Consider the following 26,342-nt stretch of genomic DNA (forward strand, 5'->3'; position numbering starts at 1 on the left):
TTTGAGTTTAGTACCCTAATGCTAACGGCTGGTTTTACCTGTAAGTTAGTATTAGGATTAATTACCAACTCTCTAGAAAGAAGTGAGAGTTCATCAAGACCCTAGTATCTTACTACAAGTCCTGCTTTCAGAAACTAACCTTTCATTTTATTCAGATTTCCTTGGTATTGTGATTCAAGAAAGGTGGAAATTGGAGTCAATTACCTGGGTGTAAGTTACTAGTCTGCCAATTTTTACCTGGGCATATTTGGAACCAAACTGTTTCTGCCTTGTCTTTAGATATACTGACCATGGTAACATTTAATACAGAGTTTTGTTGTGATATCTCTGGCACATGTTTGGTACTTAAAAATAACCCAGAGGAAAGAAACTTTGGTACATTTACACAATGGAGTGCTATGTAGTGATTAGAAAAGATGAAGTCATGAAATTTACATACAAGTGGTAATACATGGAAAGTATCATGTTAAGCGAAATGAGTCAGAAAGAGAGGGATAGACATAGAAAAATTGCATTCATCTGGGGGACATAAAGTAACAAAATAGGAAGACTAACTCCCAAGAATGGCCGAGATTAGTACCAGGAACTTTGCTCCATGGCTTCGAGGCCAGCTACACATGCTGGGGGAAGGAGGAGCTCAGATAGAGAAGGGAGCACCAAATAAAGAGTGTTGGGAAGGTCCTCCCAGAATGGGAGAAGCATGCTGAAAGTAGACTATAGACCAAACATGATTGCCTCTCAATGCCTCTCTTGCAAACCACAACACCCAAAAGGAGAGAGAGAACAGAGGGGAATGCCCTGCCACAGAGGCAGGGTGGGATGGGGGGATGGGGGTGGGTGGGAGGGATACTGGGATCCGTGGTGGTGGGAAATGGGCATGGTGGAGGGATGGGTGTTTGATCATTGTATAATTGAAACCCAAGCACAAAAATTTGTAAGTCTACAATTGTACCTCACTGTGTCTCACTAATAAAAAAAAAAATAACCCAGAGGGATAGAACTGGACTTTACTGATAAGACTTTAAAAAATAAAATACTATTTTGGAACTACAGAAGTTATTGGAAATAGGGTGGCTGATTGGGAAGACAAGAACCAAGTAGAGTCCACATTGAGCTGAATATTAACTCTCTTGGTGTTTGGCTGTGGGTTGATTCATCTCTCTTTTTCTTTTTTTCTTTTTTTTTTTTTTGCTTTTTGGGTCACACCCAGTGATGCTCAGGGGTCACTCCTGGCTCTGCACTCAGGAATTCCTCCTGGTGGTGCTTGGGGGACCATATGGGATGCTGGGAATAGAACCCAGGTTGGCCGCGTGCAAAGCAAGTGCCCTACCCGCTGTGCTATCACTCTCGCCCCTGATTCATATCTTTTAACTCTGACTTTCATATTCACATGTGCCCAAGGTGATGTACTTTATATTAAGAAGATCGAAATAAGAGACTCTTAGAAATTAGAGAAATGTTGGGTGTCATTGACGTCTTTATAATGCTCAAAATGGATTTTCCTAATTCCTTTTCTCTCTTGTAGCTGATGGTGCCTGTGTCTTCAAATGCTTACTCAATAAAGACACCGAATATTGCCGCATTGGGAAAGAGTCCATCTTGATTACTCTAGGATGCAGCAGTGCTTTGCTGAAGTTTGAGTCTCCTGTGGGTGAGTCATGTTTTTTTTTTCCTTTGGGGACCACATCTGTTGGTGCTCAGGGTAACTGGTGCTTCCTTCCTAGCTGTGTGCTTAGAAATCCGTTCTGGTTGGTGGACTTGAGGGACCGTATTTATGGGCTGCCTAGGATTGATGGTAGACTTGAGGGACCATATTTATGGGCTGCCTAGGATTGAACCCAGGTCAGCTGTGTGTTTAGCATGTATATACCCACTATACTATTGCTCTGCTCCAACCCCCAATCTTTATTCTGCCTTTTTTGAAGATGATCTCCTGGGTTTTTGCTGGTATGGATTGGTGGGCTGTCAGTAGTATGTTTGTTGATGTGAGCAGCACTGTACCACTGAACTACATCTAGGCTCCTCATTATAATCTTAATTTTTATTTTCCTGATACCTAATGGTAAGTTATTTTTCATGTGTTTATGAATTAAAACTATATTAAAACCTATCGATTGTTCTTTCTGTAGTCAAAGACTAGGCATGTATCAGATACAGAATTTATGACTGTTATCTCCTGATTTGTTTATTTACTTCCATATTCATGTACTTTGTTGAGCAGAAGTTTGGAAATTATAAAGACTTTTCTCTATCATTTTTCTTATTTGTATATTGCATTGTGTCCTAAAAAGCCTACTGTCTTTAACATTAAGTAATGTCTCCTATATTGTCTCCTAGACATTTTATGGGTTTAGTTTTATTTATTTATTTATTTATTGTTGATTCACTGTGAGGTATGGTAACAAAACTTTCATGTTTGAGCTTCGATCATACAGTCATCAGACACTCATCCCTTCACCAGTGCAATTTTCCCACCACCAAAATCCCCAGTATCCCCCCCACCCCAATCCACACCCCCTCCTGCCTGTGTGGCAGACAATTCACACAATACTCTCTATCTCTACTTTAGTTACCTTCGATATTTTGAGACCAATCCCACCACCACTCATCACGATCACGGTCCTTTCGTTGTTCATCGATTTGCTCGAGCGGGCCCAGTAATGTTTCCATCGTGAGACTTGTTGTTACTGTGTTTGGCATATCGAATACATCATGGGGAGCTTGCCAGCTCTGCCATGTGGGCATGATAAGCTCGGCAGCTTGCCGGGCTCTCCGAGAGGGGCGGAGGAATCGAACTTGGGTTGGCCATGTTGACCGCTTGTAAGGCAAACGCCCTACCGCTGTGCTATTGCTCCCACCAAAAATGCAATGCTAGACAATGTGTTTTGTATTGCTTGTTATGGGTACAAAATAATGTCGCACAGCTGCCATGTGCTCTAGGAATTCTAAAATTTTAATAATCAGGGTCTGAAAAGATCGCTGCAGCAAGTTGCTCGGGTCTGAGATTTGTCTGTGTGTCCATGGATCACGGCCATGTGTGAGCGTAAGTAGAGGGTGGCCAGATGTGGCATCATCTTGGAGTCCCATTGGTGCGAGGGAAGGAAAAGGAGCCACTTCTCCCCTGTACTGTGAGACCTGGCGTTTGGTGCCACTTCCACTCCTACTTGGAGCTTGTTGCTGACTTCTGGAAAATCGCGGTCACCAGAGCTCCTAGAGGGCAGGCAGAGGGACAGCTCCTACCCCTGTCTGGAGTAGCCCAGCAGAAATGGCCTATTGCAAAGCCCAGGGCCATCTCTGCAGCAAGTTGATTGGGTGCGAGATTCCTTTGTGTGTCGGGATTGATTTTAGATCTACAACTCATATTAATTATTGTGCGAGGTATGGAAATGAAGGCTATTCTTAGGCCATATGAGGAACCAGTTATTTTAGCTCGGTTTGTTGAAAAGACCTGTAAAGTAAATGATTATATATTTATACAGACTGGTGCTATTTTTAGACCTCCCTCTTCTGTTCCATTGGTCATCTTTTTGGCAATGGCACATTGCCAGTAAAGTCACATATCAAGTATTGGTAGTTCTTCCTCTTTGTTCTTCTCTCAAGGTTGTTCTGGGCATTCTTAGTGGTTTGCATTTCCATGTACCTCTTATAACTAGATTGTTTAAAAGTGCTTGGTCAATATGATCGAGATAGGTAAATTTGGTGAAGAATTCCATGTTAGCAATATATTTTTTTTATTTATTTATTGAATGACTGTGGGAAAGGTTACAAAGCTTTCAGGTTTAGGTCTCAGTCATGCAAATATCAAACACATTTCCCTTTACCAATACTTATTTTTTACCATGAAGAACCCCAATAAAACCCCACCCCCCACCCCTCCCCGTCCCTGTGAGGCAGATGAATTCTAGTTAACACTCTATCTGCTTTGATTACATTCATTGTTTCAATAAAAGATTCACCACTATTATTTAGAGTTCCCCCCCCCAAATCAGACATGCTGAAAAAGCATTGTGAAGTGATTTGCTTTCTACAGCTGGGTTCAAGAATTAAATGTTGGTTTTGGATTTCTGCTATTTTACTTATTGACCCGGGAAGTATTTCTACTGAAAGTAGATAGTTAAGAAATTGGTTTCTGTGCTCTGGAGTCATGGCCGTGCTGGAGAGCCGCTCGTGGGGGGAAACTGGTGGCCTCGGTAGGGCGTGAAGGGCGGACCGAAACGCCCCCCTTCCCATGAGGTTTTAGTCGCCCCCACACCCCCGGCTCATACCTGCTGTCCACAAGGCTCCCATGCGGCCGCCATCCTTCTTTCCAGAGAAGAGAGGGCGAATGGGGCAACACCCTTTCCCCTCTGGCAGACTTGATGGCCTGGATTGACGCACAGTTCGTTCACTTTTCTGCTCCAAGCTGCTGGGTTCTGCATTAAGTCCTTGTGTTTCTGGGGCTGTGGCCATGCTCCAAACTTAACTCTGATTTTCAGGGAGAAACGTTGGGTGGTTTTCTTCGCATTGATCACTTTGTATATAGAGAGATGTCGCACGGCTGCATAAGCGGCCGCACGGTTTTGAGGAAAAGTCCTAGTTCCCGTGTACTCGAGCTGTGATTGTAGAGGCTTCTGGTCACCGGAGTTCCATCTGGGGGAGGCAGGATGTGGTACCTACCCTATCTGGGACTTCCCAATGATCTCGGCTCTTTTTGGAACCTGTTTTTTTTTTTTCCTCCGGGAGCTGTGGATCCCGCCCTCCATGTTGCCCTTCTCTTCGGCTGTATCCATGTTAGCAATATTAAGTCTTTCAAACATTGGTAAGCTACAATTCAGGCTAAAATGCAAGAGACTTATAAATTTTTTTTGAAATTTAATTAGTGATGGGATAAATTTATATCACAGGAACTGGAAAACTCTGAACTATTTATTTTTTTTTCTTTTAAGGGAAAAATCAACTGTTAATTGCTTACCAGGATATTATTTCTTCTACTCCAGATAAATGCCGTTTCCCTTTATTGGTTTAGGCTTTTAAAATATTTCCCCCATAAATGTTTAGTAGTTTTTAGAGTAGAGGTCATACACATATTTGGGCAAATTTATTCTTAAGTGTTCTATGGGTCTGAACCAATTATAAGTAAAAGCTCAAAAAGCCACAATTGTTTGTTGCTGATTTATAGTAAATTAACTTACTTCTAATATTAATCTAGATGCTTCAATTCTTTAATTTACTTATTAGTTCTGGACTAGAGCAATAGCACAGAGGTAGGGCATTTGCCTTGCATGCAGCTGGCCCGGCTGAGCAGGGTTCGATTCCTCCGCCCCTTTTGGAGAGCCCGGCAAGCTACCGAGAGTATCTTGCCCTCACGGCAAAGCCTGGCAGGCTACCCATGATGTATTCAATATGCCAAACACAGTAACAACAATTCTCACCATGGAGATGTTACTGGGCCTGCTCGAGCAAATCAATGAACAATGGGAGGACAGTGACTTATTAGTTCTAGTTTTCTATTTTAAAATTTTATACACTAAAATTCATTATCCATTAAAATGCTTTTACATAGAGTCTTACGATAGTAAACACTTGGACCTTTGACCACAGAACTAAGGTTCTCAAGCAGTGGGAGTATGGGACTTGGTGAGGTAAGGAAGAGACGAACTAGAAGTGATATTAGGGCTGTGAGGAGGGTCTTTGTATTTTGTTAGTGGAGGTGTAGTAGCATCAAAAGTATCAACTTTGGCACTCTTACAAACATGTTACTTCAACTACCATAAATAATGAATAAAAATAAAATAGTTTTGTCTTGGAGGATTTGGGTGGAGGATGCTCAGCCCCGATCCTCGACCCAGATCCTCCATCTTCCAGTAGGCACGGGTCACACTCACTAACTACCCCCCCCCCCCCCCCCCCCCCGCGCCGTGTAATCCCATCAATGGCCAAGACCCAGAAACTATAAAACCCAGCTCCTGGAAGAGAACAGCACAGAATCTCCTGCCCCTGTGCCTGTCTGTTCTCACCGGGGCCCCTTGGAGGGGGGCGGGTTGAGTTTCCCTCCCTGCCCCAAGCAGAGCCCCGGCAGCTGAAGACCTCCAGAACCAGCCACAACCATGCAGAGACCACTCTCCACACGCATGAAGGTACCGGCAGAGGAAAAAAGGCACGCGGGTCCTATGCTGAGATCTTCAAGCCTGCTCAGATTGGGGCTGGGCATCCTCCACCCAGATCCTCCATCTTCCAGTAGCCAGGGGTGACAACTGCCCTCTGGCACCGTGTAATCCCATCCACGGCCAAGACCCAGAGACTATAAAACCCAGCTCCCGGAAGAGAACAGCACAGTGTCTCCTGCCCCCATGCCTGGCTGTCCTCGCCAGGGCCCCTTGGAGGGGAGCGGGTTGAGTTTCCCTCCCCGCCCCAACAAGGGCTCTGGCAGCCGAAGAACTCCAGAACCAGCCACCACCATACTGAGACCACTCTCCACACGCATGAAGGTACCGGCAGAGGAACAAAGGCATGCGGGTCCCGGGGCTGAGATCTCCAAGCCTGCTCGGATCGGGGCTGAGCATCCTCCACCCAGATCCTCCATCTTCCAGTAGGCAGGGGTCACACCTATCAAGTGGACCCCTGGCACCGTGTAATCCCATCAATGGCCAAGACCCAGAGACTATAAAACCCAGCTCCCAGAAGACATCTTAATATCTCATTCTTACTTTGGACAACCTGGCAGGCTACCGAATGTTACCTGCCCACAAGGCAGAGTCTGGCAAACTCCCCGTGGCGTACCCAATATGCCAAATACCAGTAATAATGATGGGTCTCATTCTCCTAACCCTGAAAGAATCTTGAATATGGCACTTTTTAAAATCTCAGGGCTAAGGTGAAGGAGATGTTACTGGTGCCTGCTTGAGGCAATCGACGAACAACAGGATGATCCTGATCGTGATCGAGTTTTGTCTTCTGCAAATAGAGACAGCTTTAATTCTTTTCTGATATCTTTCAAATTGTATTATATACAATGCAATGCTGAATGAGGAAAATATCAACCTCTCAGCACTTTTTAAAAGAGAAGCATATCCAGCAATACACAAGGAATACTCCTGGCTCTCTGCTCAGGGATCATTCCTGGAGGTGCTCCGGGAACCAAACGCAGAACCAGGTATCAAACCAGGGACAACCAGGTGCTGCAGGGAAAGCACCTTACCCTGTTCTATCTCTTGGTCCTCCTCTCAGTGCTTTTTCTTAGGAAAAACTCTTTTTCCAGTCACTGTGTTTTAAAATACTGTTAAAGATAGGATTGTATGCGTACAACGTTTCTACAACATAGCCTCCACCTGAGTGTCTGCTTCCTTCACTGCTGTCTTGTCTCCCTCTGACTGTCCCTACACCCCTGCCATCTCCCAACCATAGTAAGCTTAGTTTTGTATACCAGTTTTCTGTTTCTGGCAATTTGTTATTCCCTTACTGTGATTCGTTATATCGCACATCGCTTAATCACTTAATCACTTCCCGTTAGCCATCGATTTGCTCGAGCGGGCGCCAGTAACGTCTCCATTTGTCCCTGTCGCGTGCTAGTGTAGCCCAGTGGCATCTGTTCACTCCGGGATCATGAAGAGCCTCAAACCGATCCTTCACGATCTTGACGAAGAAGTCTGACCATCTGGTAGGTGGGCGGCCACGCGGTCTTTTGACATCCCGTGGAATCCAGTCGGTAACAGCTCTAGTCCAGCGGTCGTCTTTAAATCTCATTACATGACCAGCCCATCTGATTTTCGACACCTTGGCAAATGAGACAGCGTCCCTGATTCTTGATCGTCGACGGATGTCAGAACTCCGGATTATTTCTCTCATTTGAGTGAAACGTGATATTCCAAGCAGAGCTCTTTCTATTCGCACATAGGAGAGAGGTAATTCTGTATCTATCTTTCCTGGCTGACTTTACTCAGCATGATACTCTTCAGTTTTATCCACTTTACAGCAAATTGCATGATATCATCTTGTAGCCAAGTAATATCCCATTGTTTTCATATATCATAGTTTCCTTATCTAGTTGTTCGTTCTTAGACATTTGAATTGTTCCCATATTTTGACTATTGTGAAGAGTGTTGCAGTGAACATAGGAGTGCAAATGTCTTCTCTGAGTAGAGTTTTGGGTTCTTGATACCAATGAATGGAATTGATGGCTTATATAGAAGAATAATTCTTAGTTTTTGGAGGAGTGTCCAATTTTTTTTTGCCAAACGTCTGAACCATTCATAGTAATTAAAACTGTGGTATTTATGGGGTGGGATAGAATTAAGAGCCCAGTGATAGAGATCGTTAGGTATATGATCATCTAACCTTTGACAAAGGCGCTAAGAGTATAAAGCAAAGTAAGGAAAGTCTCTTCCGCGAATAGTGGTAGGAAAACTAGGCAGTTGCATTAAAGAAAATGAGCTCAGATCCCTGCCTCACATTATGTAGAAAAGTCAATTAAAAATGAACTAAAGACCTTAATTTCAGACCCGAATCCATTAATTATATTGAGAAAAACATAGAGCACTTTATCACATTGAATCTGAAAGTACCTTCAATCATTCAATGCCATTGGCGAAGCAAATGAAAAATGAAGATAAACAAATGGGGCTACATTAAATTAAGAAACTCTTGCACTGCAAGAGAAACAGTGAGCAGAACACAAAGACACATCACATAGGAGAGAATATTTGCCCACCACTGATCTGACCAACAGTTAATAGCCAAGATATCTAAAACACTTGTAAAACTTAACGGCAAACAAACAACCTCATCAAAAAACATGGAGAAGAGATCAACAGAAATTTCCTCAAAGTAGTCATGCAGATGGCTCTAAGTATCTGAAAAACTGCTCTGCATCACTCAAGGACATGCAAATTAAGACAACAACTTAACTGACTTTAGTGAGACTGGAACACATCAGAAAGAAGAAGGAGAGAAGGAGAAAGAGAAGATAAGGAGAGGAGAAAGAGGAGAAGAGAAGAGAAAGAATAGTATTTGTATGTGTGTGGAAGAAAGGATCCCTGTCAGGACTTTAAATTTATTAGCGGAAACAATATATCCATTAAATAGAAATATTTTAATTAATTATTTTTGGCAGGGGACACATCCTGAAATGCTCAGGATTCACATCTGGCTCCATGCTCAGGGTGGGCTGTGGTATCAAGGATCCATACTAGGTCAGCCACATGCAAGGCAAGTAAATGCCTTACCCCGAATACTATCGCTCCAGCCCCCGAAGAAACTATTTTAACTAAACTTAGGGCAAAATAAAATCAAGTATCTCAAAACAATAAACTAAAAATAATTTATAAACAAATTCAGCAGGTAGAAAATCACTGTTAGCACATAGACTGGTTCCAGAAAATAACAAAGGTAGGTTGGCCCCAAAAGGCTGGTTACCTTTTTCAGGCGATACAACTTAAGTGTTAGTGGACAAGTCCATGTTTTCCTCTTGGTACAACCTTTATGCTAAAAGTTAAACCAAAAAAAAAATCCAGACATTTTTGAAGTATTGAATAGAATTTTATCTACGATGCCAAATTATAGACAAAGTCCTTTATTCACGACTGGGTCCCAGGTAAAAAGACAAAGCTATGTTTGTAGGTCACAAAGAGACCCTGCAGTACTGATTGGATAACACTTGAGTAAGTTTATTTTTTGAATGCAAATAGTCGATCATTACATCTCCCTAAACCTTATTTCTATTTAAGAGCTGTGAAACAACAATTAAAACCTGTTGATGGCCATTCCCACCCTTTCAGCAGCCTGAGCGGTGAGAGGCACAGAACAGTCTTCAGTGGCAGAAAGGGCACGACAGTCTGTACTGGTACACAGGAGGCTCCCGTAAGGCCTTCAGACCAGCTCAAAAGCTTCGATTGAGGATCTGTAAACTCAGAAGGTGGAGAGCTGTTCATTGACTCTGAAACTCCTCCTTGTTCACAGCTATTTCAACAGTAACCTACTCTGCCTTTCAATCTCTTTAGAATATCTGGATAAGTAGTATTTCTATAGCATTTCTACCACCCACCAGTATTTATAGGAGAAATGTACCATGAACGTACAGAGCATCCCACACCAGCATTCTGCATATCAGACTGCGTTGTGTTCTTGGAGAATATGACACTGACATCTACTGGGTGTTTTGTTGTTGTTGTTGTTTGTTTGTTGTGTGAAAAGAGTTAACATGTGCTCAAGAGTCATACCAGTGGTGCTCAACGACCCTGGGGTAGCCGGACTGAACCAGGCTTTCAGCACTTTGAGCTTTCTCATTCGTCCACTGAGGGGGTTTTCATGGCAGCTGTTGCATGAGCTGCCATGAGTAGCTTCTTCTTGAACTGTTCCATTTGGAAGTCAAGGTTGGTGTCATATAAATAGGCATCAGATGGAAGGAATTTTCATCCTGAAAATAAATATTTTTTGTTCATTTGCAGAGCTTCAAGGATTCCAGACATGGTGAAAATGTCTCTTTATGTTAGAACAGGAATCCAGACCAACACCAGTGGACCCCTCTGTAACTGTGTGGAGATTTGAGTCAGTTTAGAACAACAAATTCCTGTCTTTGATAATGAAAATCAGGATGTGACCTATCTCAGGATGTGAATGTTTTTGTAGTTCATGACTTTCAGGAATATGACTCTTTATTTATTTATTTATTTTTGCTTTTTGGGTCACACCCGGCGATGCACAGGGGTTATTCCTGGCTCATGCACTCAGGAATTACTCCTGGCGGTGCTCGGGGGACCATATGGGATGCTGGGAATCGAACCCGGGTTGGCTGTGTGCAAGGCAAACACCCTACCCGATGTGCTGCCACTCCAGCCCCAGGAATATGACTCTTTAAGAAGTGGAAAATTTTTCTGGGCTGTGTAACAGGACAGAATTAGAGTAAGAGTAAAGTATCTTTTATATATTTATAATAAATCATTTAATCTATTGCCCAAATAATATATCATCCACTTGAGGAAGAGTTTAATATAATAATCCTGCTAATGAAGAAAAGTGGAGTTCAGGAAAATTGGTCATATTCTCAAGCAATATATCTAATAGTTAACTGACCAAAAATTTAAACTCAGGTACACCTAACTACAAAACTCATATATGGGTTTCATGCTATCATAAACCCTTCCTGATAACCCATGTATAGCTTTTGTTTTTGGCTTTCTGGGTCACACTGGTGACCCAGAAAGGTTATTCCTGGCTCTGCACTCAGGAATGACTCCTAGCAGTGCTCAGGGAACCATATGGAATGCCGGGGATCAAACCCAGGTTGGCTGTGTGCAAGGCAAATGTCCTCTTCACTGTGCTATCACTCCAGCCCCAGACTCTTATATAGCTTTAAGAAATAAAAAAGACAATTTAAGAACAAGGAACAATTGTGTAATGACACTGAATATTAAAAAAAAAAACCATGTCCTTTGAAATGTGTTCAGACTGAACACTTCCATTCAAGAAAACTGTACTGACCAACTCTACATAGAATGCAATGCATCCATGCTTCAAATGTCGGGTGCAGTTCAATGCTGGTATCAGTAGCCTGAAGAGGCCTGGGACATTTCATTTTGGGGATTATCAGAATAGGGTTTGCCCTCATTTTCTGGATTCAGCTCTTTTTGGTTAGTCTTTATTGCAGTTTAAAAAAAAGAAAGTTCGAGATTTCAGTTAGACAGAGTGCAAAGAAATTGGGATGCCATTTATCACTGAAACATCAAGTGGCTGATGATTTCCAGATACTATCTCCATTGAATCCAGCCTTCTATGTGAAGTGTGGAATTGTAAATACCTGGGATGGGCAGGGGGTCCTGAACCAACTTGGCTCATTAGTGTTGAGGGCAGTGACAAGAGTCCTATTGCCCTCCCCTACACCATTGTCTCCATAAGTAATGTTTGATAACTTTTCTGAAAAAGAGAGGGCATACTCACCGTTTTTATTTAATTTTCCCCAAGACAGAAACTGCACTCTGTTGAAATCTAAATTCATTTTTCTTTTACCTAATTTAGGTGGCAATGAATAATACAGTCCTTAATCTATTTATATCAACCAAAAGAGTAAGAAGGAGAATTTCCGAATAAGAATCCCTTAGTGGAACTAATTCTGATATCATAAATGCTTAATTGATTTCATATGTAATCTGTATTTCACAGATCATTACACAAACTTTAGTCCACTTTGCTGTAAATACTGACTGTAACCTGTTAGCTTTATTTGTCCCGGAGGATGGGAAAATGGTTGATACTGGGAGTTTTAGACTTGACTTGAGAATTTTTTCCCCAGGATGCATCCCAATACCTTCCTTCCTTTTCTGGAGTTGACATGTCTCTCGATCTCTGCCAAGAGGGAACCCCAGTACAGCAAGCTGATCCCTTGTTCTGTCAAGGCAGGATGTGCTGTGAAGTAGCATAGTCCGTAACTGCAAGAAGGTGGTGGTGAGTGAGGAAAATTCCGATTGCAACTCACATGATTGCAGATGGACCAGATCCCAGATGGCAGTGGGACCTTGGTTGTCATTTGTCAACCTGGGTGTTGTCTGTCTGCTCGTGTCACTCACTACCTGTCAGATGCAGTTGCTGAATTTTGAAGATGTGCTTTGTTTTTCTGGAATAAAGGATGTGGCATTTTAAAGACGAGGCTGCTGTTTTCTATTTAGAAGTGAGTGACTAACTGCCAATTATCCGTAAGTTGGGTAATAAAGAAAACCAAATTTTACCGGGAGTTGACCTATATTGTCAATTAAGTGGTACTTAAATTAGGTCATTTCGAGTGACGGATATTTGATTGTGTCTGTGTGAGGAATATTTTATTCCCTCCCCTCCTTTCCTTCTTTTGAGTTGTAACAGTGATTTCTCCAACTAATTTGGGTATATGTCATATAATCTTCAGCAATCTCAAGGAGCTCTATGAGAGTTAATACATTTTTATTTATTGTACGTTACAGCCACCATAGATATGTAATAATGACTGATTTTTAGCAAAACAAACATTTACTAAGTAGACTTAAATTATCATTTATTAAAAAAACCTGACCTTTTAATATGCCTGATATGTACACAGTTTGTTTTAATGTATTCAATCCATTTGTATATTTAACAAATATTTATTGCTATCCTGATATGTCCCAAGCACTTATTTATCTAAAGGGAGAGGACAGAATAAACAGAAGTTTATACAATTATAAAAACTGACATTTTAAGGAAAAACAAAAAAAATTAGCATATAGTGAGCTCTGTGTGATAAACGCTGAAGGAAAAACGAAGATATGAAGCAAAGATATTTAGGGATTAAGTTGAGAAGAGCTTGTAGGTAATTTATGTGGAAATGTTTCACTGATACGGCATCCTAGTAGCAAACTGCCCTTGAGGGCCAATGAGGAGGGATGTGTGTGTGTGTGTGTGTGTGTGTGTGTGTGTGTGTGTGTGTTACGGGTGGGGATGGGAGTTAAGAGTAGTCCAACAGGAGGAAACAAACTACAGAGAATCAGGGTAGGTTGATTTTTTGAATGACACTAAGACCATACAGCCTAGAGTGAAATGGAGGATAACGCAAGATCAGAGAACTAGAGCCAGTTCAAGTGAGACTTTAGAAATCCTGTGAGATTTTGGCTTTATTCTGAAAACTATGAGCTTTCCAGAGGGCTGCTCTCTCTCTCTCTCATACTTTTTCGAAGGTATGGATTTATATTCTATTTCATTGTAATTCTAACAGTAGCCTTATGAGATTGGCTTGTTATTAATGTTTTTCCACGCTCTTTAAGGAAAGTCATTAAGGCTATGGCTATGAAGGAAATTGCTCAAGTGGCAAAGGCAAAGGCAGGATTCGTGTTCTTTGAACACCGCTAAGACATTCCCTTTGCTCTTCGTGTATTTTGTGTGTATTGTGCCTACCTGGCTGTGCTCAGGGTTACTCATGGTTCTGAGCTCCGGGATCACACCTGGTGGCTTGGGGGACCTTATGGGGGTGCTGGAGACCGAACTGGGGTCATCTGCAGCATACTAGGTAAATGCCCTACCCACTGTACTTAGCTTTGGCCTTCCCTCTGCTCTTTGTGGGTTCATATTTAATCTAGAAGCTGGTATCCTTAATTGGAGTGATCCCATAAACACGGCATGCCAACTTTCCATCAATGTTTTAGCGCTGAGGAAAAAAGAAATAAAGAAATGCGTGAACTTTATTTTTGGATGTTCGTGGATGATGGGAAACTTACCCCGTATTTTTATATTTTTACTTACAAAGATGTGACATAAACATTATAGAAAACTTAATAATTGCATACTTTTATAGAAATTTGTTATATTTATCTCTATATGTGTGTGCATATGTAAGCACATTATTTTATTTCTGAATGATTTGAGAGGGACTTGCATAAGTCATATCGCTTTACTCTTTAGTGCATCCTGATGACTTGCAATGGTTAAGACAGTTCTATTAAATAACCAAGGTACAGTTAACAAAGTTAGTAGTTTATCATCTGTGTAATGTTTACAATTGCAACTTTATTGTTTTGGGCTGCGCACCCAGTAGTATTCAGGCTTTATTCCTGACTCTGTGCTCAGGGATCAGTGCTAGCGGTGCTTGGGGCACAGTATATCCATATGTGTTGCTTGAATTGAACTGGGATTGGCTGTGTACAAGGCAAGGGGTAATCTCTTAACTGTAATCTCTCTCGAGCCCCAATATCTATGTTTGATCTATTGTCTACAACCAGTTTCTTTTTATTTGTTTTATTTTTGGGGCGGAGGGAGGTTGAAGGCACACCTATTGATATTCAGAGATTACTCCTGGCTCTGTAATCAGGAATTACTCCAGACAGACTCAGTGAACCATATGGGGTGCTGGGAATTGAACTTGGTCCCTCTGCATGTAGACAGCACCCTATCCATTGTGCTATTTCTCTGGTCCTGTTGTTTCTATCTTGAATACATGTTTTGTGAAATCCTTTTTCTGAATCTATGAAGATGTCTTTATTTTTATTTTTCTTATTGTTATGGTGTTAGCTTTACTGATTATTTTTGGATATTAAAAATATCTTTAAATTTCTAAGTTAAATTTCATTGGCATGATGTATTGTTCTTTGAATTTATTTCTGGGCTAGGCTGTGGAATTTTATACCTAATTTCTTAAGACTCATTAGGTATTCCTTTGTATTATTCTTAATGCCTTTGTATGGTTTGGGTATTAGAATAATACCTGTCTTAGGAAGTTTAGGCATGTTTCCTAATCTTTCATTTTTTCAAGTTATTTGTATAGCATTTGATATTCTTTGTTTCAGTCTTTGTTAGACTTAGCAACTTAAGCCAAATAGACCTTGAGTTTTCTTTGTGAAGAGATTTTTAACTACATAGTCAATTTATTCCATACTCATAAATTTCTTTGATGTATCTCTGTTAAATTTATTTTGTGTACTTCTGCTTATTAAATGAACATTGTATCATTCACAGAATGTATACAGTTTATCTTGCAAGCACAAAGGTCTGGTTGTTCTGCCATTTGACAGGGCCGGTCAATAGAGATCAGAGGTGATGAGTAGAGAAAGAGTTTTATTAATAAAAAGCTGTCAGGAGGTTGGAAGATGATGGACTTGTGTCCTAAAGATCCACCTTACCTACATGTTCATGTGAAGCAGCTTATATATGAGAAGTACAGGGAAGGCAGTTTATAGAACAGGCAGGTTGCAGGAATTTCATAATAATCTGGTCCTCAGATACATTTATTCTATCTTGTACACCTTTTTTTAAATGATCCATGGATTATCCATAAGTTAATTGTTTAATATTCCAGCATTTGAGAATTTCAAGATACCAGTCTGTATTCTAATTAATTTGTTATGTTATATGATCAGAGAACATAGTTGCAATCAATCAGTTCTTTCTTTCTTTCTTTCTTTCTTTCCTTCCTTCCTTCCTTCCTTCCTTCCTTCTTTCTTTCTTTCTTTCTTTCTTTCTTTCTTTCTTTCTCTCTCTCTCTCTTTCTTTATCTTTCCCTTTTCTTTCTTTGTCCTTCCTTTCTCTCTTCCTTTCTCTCTTCCTTTCTCTCTTCCTTCCTTCCTTCCTTCCTTCCTTCCTTCCTTCCTTCCTTCCTTCCTTCTTTCCTCCTCTCTCTCTCTTTCTTTCTTTCTTTCTTTCTTTCTTTCTTTCTTTCTTTCTTTCTTTCTTTCTTTCTCTCTCTCTCTCTCTCTCTTTCTTTCTTTCTTTCTTTCTTTCTTTCTTTCTTTCTTTCTTTCCCTCTTTCTCTCTTTCTCTATCTCATTCTTTCTTTGTTTCTTTGTTTCTCTCTTTCATTTTTTCTTTCTCTTTCTTTCTTTCTTTCTTTCTTTCTTTCTTTCTTTCTTTCTTTCTTTCTTTCTTTCTCCCTCCCCCACTTCTTCCCTCCCTCCCTCCTTCCTCCCTCCCTCCTTCCCCTTCCTTCCTTCCTTCCTTCCTTCCTTCCTTCCTTCCTTCCTTCCTTCCTCCCTCCCTCCCTCCCTCCCTCCCTCCCTTCCTTCCTTCCTTTTCTTTCATTCTTTCTTCCTTTATTTTTGTTTTTTGGGGACACACCCAGCAGTGCTCAGGGCTTTTCCTGGCTCTGCACTCAGGGATTAGAAACCTGGCATGTTTGGGGACCATATTAAACCAGATTAAACCTGGTTTGGCCACATGCAGGGCAAGCACCCTACCTCTATACTATCACTTCAGCTCCAGTCAGTGATTTTTAATTTTTTTATAGTTTGATTTTTATGTCTCATAGTGATTCCCTTTGGTGAATGCTTCATGTACAGTTGAAAGTAATATACAATTGTCATTGTGGGATGCAGACTCTCCATGAATATTTGATCTTGGTATTTATGATAGTAACCATTTTCTCTGGTTCTTGTCTCCTGCTTAACAGGTGCACCAAATATCTGTATCTCCTGATTTATTTATGGATGAACTGACATTATGTCTGGAATTTGCTTAAATTCCAGCCAAATAAACAAAAATTCGTGGGACTGGGAATAGATTAAGATGTACAAACTCTTCATAAATTTTGAATCTTCATTATGGGAATGTATATTAATCTATGAACTTTCTATGCACTTGAAAGTATCCAAAATCGTGATTTGAGTTACGTGCTGCAGACATTTCTTTAGGAAACAAATCTTATTTACCCACAAGTTGATTTGATTGATAATCTAAAATTTACTGATGGAAAGTTTTGGAGTTATGTTGAAATCGCCTCTTCTAATTTCAGCAGCAACAGCAGGAAACTAGAGAAGCAGAACAAAAATATGGGAATCTTTATAATTTTGATTCTATTGCATTTGGCTAATAGCTCCTGGATAAGGTAGAACATGATTGTTTAATTTAGTACAATCTGTGCTCAGCTTTACCGGTTATATTTCTGTCCCTCACCCTCATTCTTGTTTAACACATTGATGCTGGCACGTACCACCAGTGGCTCACTCTTGGTTGTGGCTTAATTAACACAAATTGCAGCACCGATGTCAATATGTTAACGTATTTTCCAATACTTTAGCTCTCCTGGGAGTGTGAAAGAAAGTTAGGTCGTGTGATGTGTAAACACAAAAGAAAATGTTGAGATATTAACTATTTAAGTTAATTCTTAAATAAAAATTGCTTCTACAATATATCACTGATGGTGTGGGACAAGAAATATTTAAACACAGCTTTATGATATATAAATTATTACAGTCTCCATAGAGGGCCATCCAGCAATATTTTTCAAAGCTAAAGTAAACTTATCTTTTGAAACCACATTTAAAATCTTATTCTACAGATGTACTGATGAATGGGAGAAAGACAGTTTAAGAAAACAGAAACTTAATAATAGCAAAACTATAGCCAAACCATGAAAATGTCCATCATTATATGATCAATGATTTGTCATACTGTGCAGGTGTTAAAAAAATCACCTTTCAAGGTATTGATCACCTGCACCAAATTCCCCTGCCCCCACTTTCCCAGATCTTGCCATCAGGCCTCTAAGCACTGCCACGGTGGCCTTGGTGGTCCCTGGCATCACAGAGTCTGAGCAGCATTTCATCCTCAGATCCTGGTGTTGAATTACCAGCCCCAGTTGACAGAGTTTAGAATGACCCCTGAGCTCCCTGAGCACTGCGAAGGAGGCACCCCCGCAGAAAAAACTCTTTGCTTGGACTGGAAAGATTGTACAGGGGTTAAGGCACTTACCTTTCACACAGCCAACCCCAGCTCGATTTCCATTACCACATATAGAAATGTGATCCCCTGAGCACAAAGCCAAGAGTACTCCCTGAGCAGAGAGCCAGGAGTGAACTCTGAGCACCTCTGAGTATGGTCCCAACACCTCTCTAACAATCATTTTTTAAATTTTTATTTATTTATTTATTTTTAAAATTTTTATTAGTGAGACACCATGAGGTACAGTTGTAGACTCACAAATTTTTGTGCTTGGGTTTCAGTTATACAATGATCAAATACCCACCCCTCCACCAGTGCCCATTTCCCACCACCATGGGTCCTGGTATCCCTCCCACATCCCATACCCCCCATCCCACCCTGCTTCTGTGGCAGGGCATTCCCTTTTGTTCTCTCTCTCCTATTGGGTGTTGTGGTTTGCAAAAGAGGCAAAGGTGGCAATCATGTTTGGTCTAGAGTCTACTTTCAGCATGCTTCTCTCATCCTGGGAGGATCCTCCCAACGCCCTTTTTTTGGTGCTCCCTTCTCTGTCTGAGCTCCCTTTTCCCCTAGCATGTGTGGCTGGCCTCCAAACCACGGAGCAAAATTCCTGGTACTAATCTCGACCATTCTTGGGTGTTAGTCTCCTATTTTGTTACTTTATGTTCCCCAGATGAATGCAATCTTTCTATGTCTATCCCTCTCTTTCTGACTCATTTTGCTTAGCATGATACTTTCCATGTAGTACCACTTGTCTGTAAATTTCATGACTTCATCATTTCTAACCTCTACATAGTACTCCATTGTGTAAATGTACCAAAGTTTCTTTAACCAGTCATCTGTTCTCGGGCACTCAGGTTTTTTCCAGATTCTGGCTACTGTAAAGAGTGCTGCAATGAACAAACAAGTGTAGATGTCACTTCGACTATACTTTTTTGCCTCTCTGGGATATATTCCCAGGAGTGGTATTGCTGGGTCAAATGGGAGATCAATTTCTAATTTTTTGAGAATCGTCCATACTGTTTTCCAAAAGGGCTCTACCAGTCAGCATTTCCACCAGCAGTAAAGCAGAGTCCCTTTCTCGCCATATCCGAGCCAGCACTAGTTGCTTTTGTTCTTGTGGATGTGGGCCAGTCTCTATGGTGTGAAATGATATCTCATTGTTGTTTTGATCTGCATCTCCCTGATGACAATTATTTTTTTTAAAAAATTACTTTTGATTTATGGTTAAACTTGTTGTAAGTGTAATTATTGTTTATGACATCCATACTTCCATTGAAAATGTTTATTTGGTATCAAAACCCTCAGCTTCAAGCACTGTATCAGGTGCAAGGTACCTAATAGTTTAGTTTTTATTCTGTTCTAACTTTTGAACACTTTGTTAGCAAGTAAATACCTTTCCTGGCCCTATGACCTTCTGTTTTCAAGAAAAGTCTCCCTGTCATGTAGTGATTCCCAGGTAGTGTAGTGATGTCCTAAAGCATTTGGTCTACTAGCATCTTAGGAGATGTTAGTGTATCCATACAGAGTTATGCACCATAAAAGAAGAGCCAGTTGCTATATTAAACTAATCCCATGGAAGAGAGCCTCTGATAAACAACTCTTAATGAGACATGATCAGTAGAACTGGAAACTGAGGAGGCTGTGGAGTGGGAATGGTGAAGGACTGTGGGATAATGGTGAAGGGATCTTGAAATACTGAGGAAGGATTGGTGTAATAGCTCTGCAACTCTAAACCCGCTTCAATAGTATTAAACTATGGTTGCTTAATAAAAATAAACTAATGAAAATTTTCTAATGAGATAATATATTGTCTCTTGCTCATTTATAGAACTGCCACTTATGCTGGATAATCAGAGGCAGTCTTAGATCAAAATGGGCTTCCAGTCTATTTCTGGTAGTTTGAAATTTAAGAATCATTCCTTTACTGAAATAACTTGCAAGAAGCATATGCTCAAGCCAGTTTTTAAATATGGCATACCTGAAGCTCAGTACTCATCCTCCTTTTAAACAAACAGCATTATAGAGTTTATCATCCGTATTCACAGCAGGAATGACATAGGTAAGAGTGTCTCTGAGAAAAAAATCTAAGATTTTTTTTACAGTAGTCATGTACTCACAAAGCATTTTTTGCCAACTCACACGTACAATCGATTTCTGTATTGTCTATATGTTAAGCAATCTATATATGAGATTGCATATGGCACAAGTTTGTAAACAAAAAGAGAAGGAAGGAGAAACCTGATGTTTGCTCTAGTGCCCAGAATGTAGAGCTGGAGGACCCAGTTGCCTTGGAATGCCTATGTTGTCTTTTCTAATATTCCAGTTACCCCATTTCACTGTATAGGATCTAGAAGTTGACTGATCCTTTTTCATTTCTACCATCCATAGCAGTAGTTTCTATTTAGTTTGAGAATCTACATGCCAAGAGAAGAGTCTCTTTTCATCTTTTTATTTTTTGAAATCCTCACACAACTACTTGGGCCATTTTTCATCAGTGAAACCATTGACGAATTTTTTGTTTGTGTTTGGATCAAACCCGGAAGTGCTCAGGGCTTACTTCTGGCTCTGCACTCAGGGATCACTTTTAATGGGACTTGGGGTGCCCAAGATTAAACCCAGGTTGGCCATGTGAAAGGCAAACACTCTACTGGGTGTATTATTACTCCAGGCACTAATTTTCAAGTTTTGGTTGTTTATTTATTTATTAAAATTTTTAATTGAATCATCATGAGATACAGTTACAAAGCTTTCATGTTTGAATTCCAGTCATACAATGATTGTATAACCAACTCTCCACCAGTGCACATTTCCTACCTCCAATGTCCCCAGTATCCCCCCCCACTATCCCAATCCCACCCCCTGCCTCTATGGCAGACAACTTCACCCATACTCTCTCTCTACTTTTGGGCATTGTGGTTTGCAATACAGATGCTGAGAGGCCATCACATTTGGTCCTTTTTCTACTATTTTTTTTAAAAAAAAATTTATTAGTGAAACACCGTGAGCTATAGTTGTAGACTTATAAATTTTTGTGCTTGGTTTTCAGTTGGAGCTGGAGCGATAGCACAGCGGGTAGGGCGTTTGCCTTACAAGCGGCCAACATGGCCAACCCGAGTTCGATTCCTCCGCCCCTCTTGGAGAGCCCGGCAAGCTACCGAGAGTATTCGATATGCCAGACACAGTAACAACAAAGTCTCCAATGGAGACGTTATTGGGCCCGCTCGAGCAAATCGACGATCAATGGGAGGGCCTGGTTTTCAGTTATACAATGATTGAGTACCCATCCCTCCACCAGTGCCCATTCTCTACCACCATAGATCCCAGTATCCCTCCCACCCCCCATGCCCCCCATCCCACGCTGCCTTTGTGGCAGGGCATTCCCTTTTGTTCTCTCTCTCCTTTTGGGTGTTGTGGTTTGCAAAAGAGGCATTGAGTGGCAATCATATTCGGTCTATAGTCTACTTTCAGCATAGAGAAGGGAGCACCTAATAAAGGGTGTTGGTAGAATCCAGACACTATTGACATTTTGGACCAAATATTCTTTTCTTGTGGGAGGCTGTGCTATGCATTGTAGGATACACCCTAGCAGCACCCCTTGCCTCAAGCCACTAAATGGCAATACACTTATCACTCCTCAACTGTGACACTGGATGTCTCTAGAAATTGTCAAGTGTTCTTTTGGCAAAATAACCTCTGTTGAGAAACACTCACTTGGAAATGTTGTTAAATGTCCACTGCTCTGACGGGAAATAGGATGAAGATTAAGACCTAGGAAACAAATTATACTCTATCATTTATCACTTATTTGACCAAGAAATAGTTTGTAAACTGATAACCATTTGAGTGAATTTTCTAGGTTACATTTAGCCTGCAGGATAATATTATTAATACATTTAGCTTCAAGGCATTTAGTGTAGGTCTGTACTTTCACATCCAATTTGTTACTGTCCCCACTACTTTCTGCTAGTCCCACTTCAGGGATAATCTGTCTAACCCTTGAAGGATTTGAATATTTCACCTTTTCTTGGGCAGAATATGGAGTAAATGGCAAGGACTGACATGTGTGCCCATGGAACATATGTGATGGCCCTGTTGGTCTCCAGAGTGTTTTTTAGATTAGTGGGTCGAATAATTTAAGAAATTATCTTTAAAATTAATTTATTAAGCCTCCCCCCCCCCCTCTCATTAGGGCACTATTCTTTACAGAGTCACTGTCACTGTCCTTCCATTGTTCATCAATTTGCTCAAGCGGGCCCAGTGATGTCTCCATTGTGACACTTGTTACTGTGTTTGGCATATCGAATTCGTCATGGGTAGCTTGCCAGGCTTTGCCGTGCGGGCTAGATACTCTCGGTAGCCAGGCTCTCCAAGAGGGGCGGAGGAATTGAACCTGTGTCAGCCAGGTTGGCCGCGTGCAAAGCAAATGCCCTACCTGCTGTGCTATCACTCTGGCACAATTTACAGGGTACTCATAGTTAAATTTTAGTCATACAATGATCCAGCGCCAGTTACACCTCCATTGTCAACTTCCATCCACCATTGTCCTAGGTTCCCTCCCATCCTCCCACCTGCCTCCTTGACATGTACACTTTTAAGTTTTATTGTAGTTCGGATCTCTTGCTTTTAATGTTGTTGGTTCTCTAATTTGAATATATAATGATACCACTTCACTACATCACTAATATACCTGAGGGCCTCGACCTCTGCCTTACCCGCCCCCTCCCCTGGTATATCCAGCCACTTTTTAATTAATTTATTTATTTTTAAATTTTTATTAGTGAGACGTCATGAGGGACAGTTGTAGACTTACAAATTTTTGTGCTTGGGATTCTCCTGTGCACTTTTTTTAAAAAAAATTATGCTTACTTATTTTTTAATTTTTATTGATCAAAATTTTGTGGGTCACAATACTGTCAATATTATTTTCTCATGCACATAATTCTAACACCATACCCCTTACTAGTATATGCACCTTCCTCTCCCAAGGACTCTAATACCCTTTTATCTCAAACCCCCAACTCAGTTATGTATCCCCTCAATTTCTTTTCTTTTCTATCCTTCTCCTTCCTATGTTCTGGGTCAAGAGTGATCTAGTTATTTCCCCCTTTTAATAACTTGCTTTCCACTGTCCAGTCTTTCTATTTAGCACTTCTGGAAGGAAGGCCACACCCAGTGGGGCTCAGGGCTTACTCCTGACTTCACACTTAGGGATCACTTTTGGTAGGCTTGGGTGACCTTAAAGTCTGCCTGGATTGAACCCAATCATCCATGTGCAAGGCAAGTGCTTTACCCACTGTACTATCGCCAAAACCTCCCTTAAAACAGTTTTTCTTTATCTTTCAGAAAATTATTGACTTGCTAGGAAAATGTAATTTATTGCTATTCACTAACGTATTACAATACACAAATCTATATTTTTAATAAGCAGTGTTGTTGTTTTGTTGTCTGGGGTACATTCTGAGCAGACATGCTGTGCAGTGTTTCCTGAGATCTGTCTTTTCCTTAGGGAAATCTAGATTTAGACTTTCCTGGGGATTTCACTAAATTGTGTGAATATAGAGCAGATTATTAAAAGAACAGTGCAGTTCAGAAATTGGTGTTACTATTCTCCGGTGTTCCCTGGGCCTGAAGAGAAGCACCTACATTTTTGAACATGCTTCCACCTCAGACCCTCTCCCGGACCAGTTTTGGGGGAGAGGGGTCAAACTCAGAGAAGCATGGTTGAAGAGTTGAAGGAAGATAAAACACAGTAGACTCCTGAGCTATGGTTCTCCATTGAGGGGTCGGGGTGGCACATGGGACACTGGGGACATTGATGGGGGGAAATATGCCCTGGTTAAAGGATGGATGTTGGAATATTGTATTACTGAAACCTGACCATGAATGATGGCTTTGTAACTGTGCATCTCATGGTGATGAGAGAGAGAGAGAGAGAGAGAGAGAGAGGAGAGGGGAGGGAGAGAGAGAGGGAGAAAAGGAGAGAGAGAGAGAGAGGGAGAGAGGAGGAGAGGGAGAAAGAGAGAAAGTTTCAGTACTGTTCAAATCTTCTTGGCTAACAAAACTGATCCTGAGAAGCTATTCTTTTTTTTATTATTATTATTCAGCCACTGATTAGCTGATTGAATTGGGTATGAACTCCACCTTACTTTTTTTTCATGATTTTATTTATTTATTTTTCTTCTTGTATTTGTTTATTGAATCACTGTGGGAAAAGTTACAAAGTTTTCAGGTTTAAGTCTCGGTCATACAATTCTTTGTACGCCTGAAAGCCACTCTCATTAGTGATTCATGCAACTTAGCCAGGATTCTTTTTTTTTTTTAATTTTATTGAATCACCGTGAGATAGTTACAAGCTTTCATGTTTGGGTTGCAATCACACAATGATCAAACACCCGTCCCTTCACCAGTGCACATTCCCCACCACCAATATCCCTGGTATAAACCCGCTTTCCCACCTTCCTCCCCTGCCTCCATGGCAGACATGATTCCCCAGAATCTCTCTCTACTTTTGGGCATTATGGTTTGCAGTACAGACCCTGAGAGGTCATCATGCTTGGTCCTTTCTCTACTTTCTGCACACATCTCCCGTCCCGACCGATTCCTCCAGCCTTCATTTTCTTAGTGATCCCTTCTCTGTTCCAGCTGCCTTCTCCCCTTTGCTCATGAGGCAGCCTTCCAGCTATGGAGCAATCTACCTGTCCCGTGTATCTCCTGTCTTTAGGTGTTGGCCTCATGTTATGTTGTTTTATACTCCAAAAATGAGTGCAGTCCTTCTATATCTGTCCCTCTCTTTCTGACTCATTTCACTTAGCATGATACTCTCCATGTCTATCCATTTTTAAGCAAGGTTCATGACTTCATGTCTCCTGACAGCTACATAGTATTCCATTGTGTAGATGTACCACAGTTTCTATAACTAGTCATCTGTTCTAGGGTACCTGGGTTGTTTCCAGATTTTGGCTATTGTGAACAGCGCTGCAATGAACATATAGGCACAGATGTCATTTCTACTGTGCTTTTTGGCATCCTTGAGATATATTCCCAGAAGTGCTATTGCAGGGTCATATGGAAGCCCAATTTCTCGTTTTTGAAGGACTGTCCATATTGTTTTCCAGAAAATTAGCCAGGATTCTTAAATGAGATCATCCCTTCATTTTTTCAACTGAATGATTTCTGAGCACCTGCTATGATCTTGAATTACTATCGAGTCCAGCTCTTATGGAGAGGTTCTTTTTTGGGTGTATGTATGAGCTGGGAACTGGGGGGTGCTTTCAAGTGCTGCTGGGGTGGGGATGGGGGCAGAATCACTCCCAGTGGCTTTTTTTTTTGTCAAAAAATAAAAAAACTGACAGTTCAGTGCCAGTGCCCAAGGCCATGGTGCTGCTGGGGCTCTGCAGTGCTAGGGACCATCAGGGCCACCTTGGTTTTCCTTGGAGGACTCCAACGATGCACACAGCGGTGATTAGTGGACCAAAAGATGATGAAGAGCTAAGCCGGGTGCTTGTACGCTTTGCATGTATTCTGGTTCTTCTATGGCCATGTACTATTTCCCTATCCCAATAAACCATAATAAATTAATTTATTTTCTTGGGGTTTTTTGACCACATTTGTCTGTGGTGCTCAGGACTCACTCAGAGCACAGAGGGCCATCTGTAGTGGGATTGAACCAGGGTCAGCAGCCAGCAAGAAAATTATTTTGTCTGCTGTCCTATCCCTGGTCTCAAGACCATATTTTATTTTATTTTATTTATTTATTTTTATCCCTCCCACCCCCCCCCCCCCCATCCCACCCCACCCCTGTGGCAGGGCATTTCATTTTGTTCTCTCTCTCCTTTTGGGTGCTGTAGTTTGCAAAAGAGGCAATGGGTGACAATCATGTTCGGTCTATAGTCTACTTTCAGCATGCTTCTCCCATCCTGGGAGGATCCTCCCAGCACCCTTTACTTGGTGCTCCCTTCTCTATCTGAGCTGCCTTCTCCCCTAGTGTTTGTGGCTGGCCTCCAAGTCATGGAATGAACCTCTTGGTACTTATCTTGGCTATTCTTGGGTGTTAGTCTCCCATTTTGTTACTTTATATTCTCCAGATAAACGCAATCTTTCTATGTCAAGACCATATTTTAAATGTTAGTCTCTGTCTAAGCATATATTTCACAGGACTTCTCACTTTTAGGTTCCTTTGAAAAGCTTATTTTTTCATTAATGTGTTAGAGGCAAAAATTACA

The 26,342-nt window shown here is 41.1% G+C and overlaps 1 protein-coding gene across 1 annotated transcript in view; it reads left to right on the plus strand.

Moving 5' to 3' along the window:
- The window catches only part of LOC130016241 (histone-arginine methyltransferase CARM1-like), a 327,432-nt gene that overhangs the window by 107,841 nt on the left and 193,249 nt on the right, over positions 1 to 26,342 (plus strand). The window contains exon 2 of the mRNA XM_056106917.1: positions 1,526 to 1,651. Within this exon, the coding sequence (XP_055962892.1) occupies positions 1,526 to 1,651 (126 nt within the window). The remainder of the gene's footprint in view (positions 1 to 1,525; positions 1,652 to 26,342) is intronic.

The sequence above is a fragment of the Sorex fumeus genome, unplaced genomic scaffold, assembly GCF_029834395.1.
Source record: "Sorex fumeus unplaced genomic scaffold, SorFum_2.1 ptg000149l, whole genome shotgun sequence".
NCBI lineage: Eukaryota > Metazoa > Chordata > Mammalia > Eulipotyphla > Soricidae > Sorex > Sorex fumeus.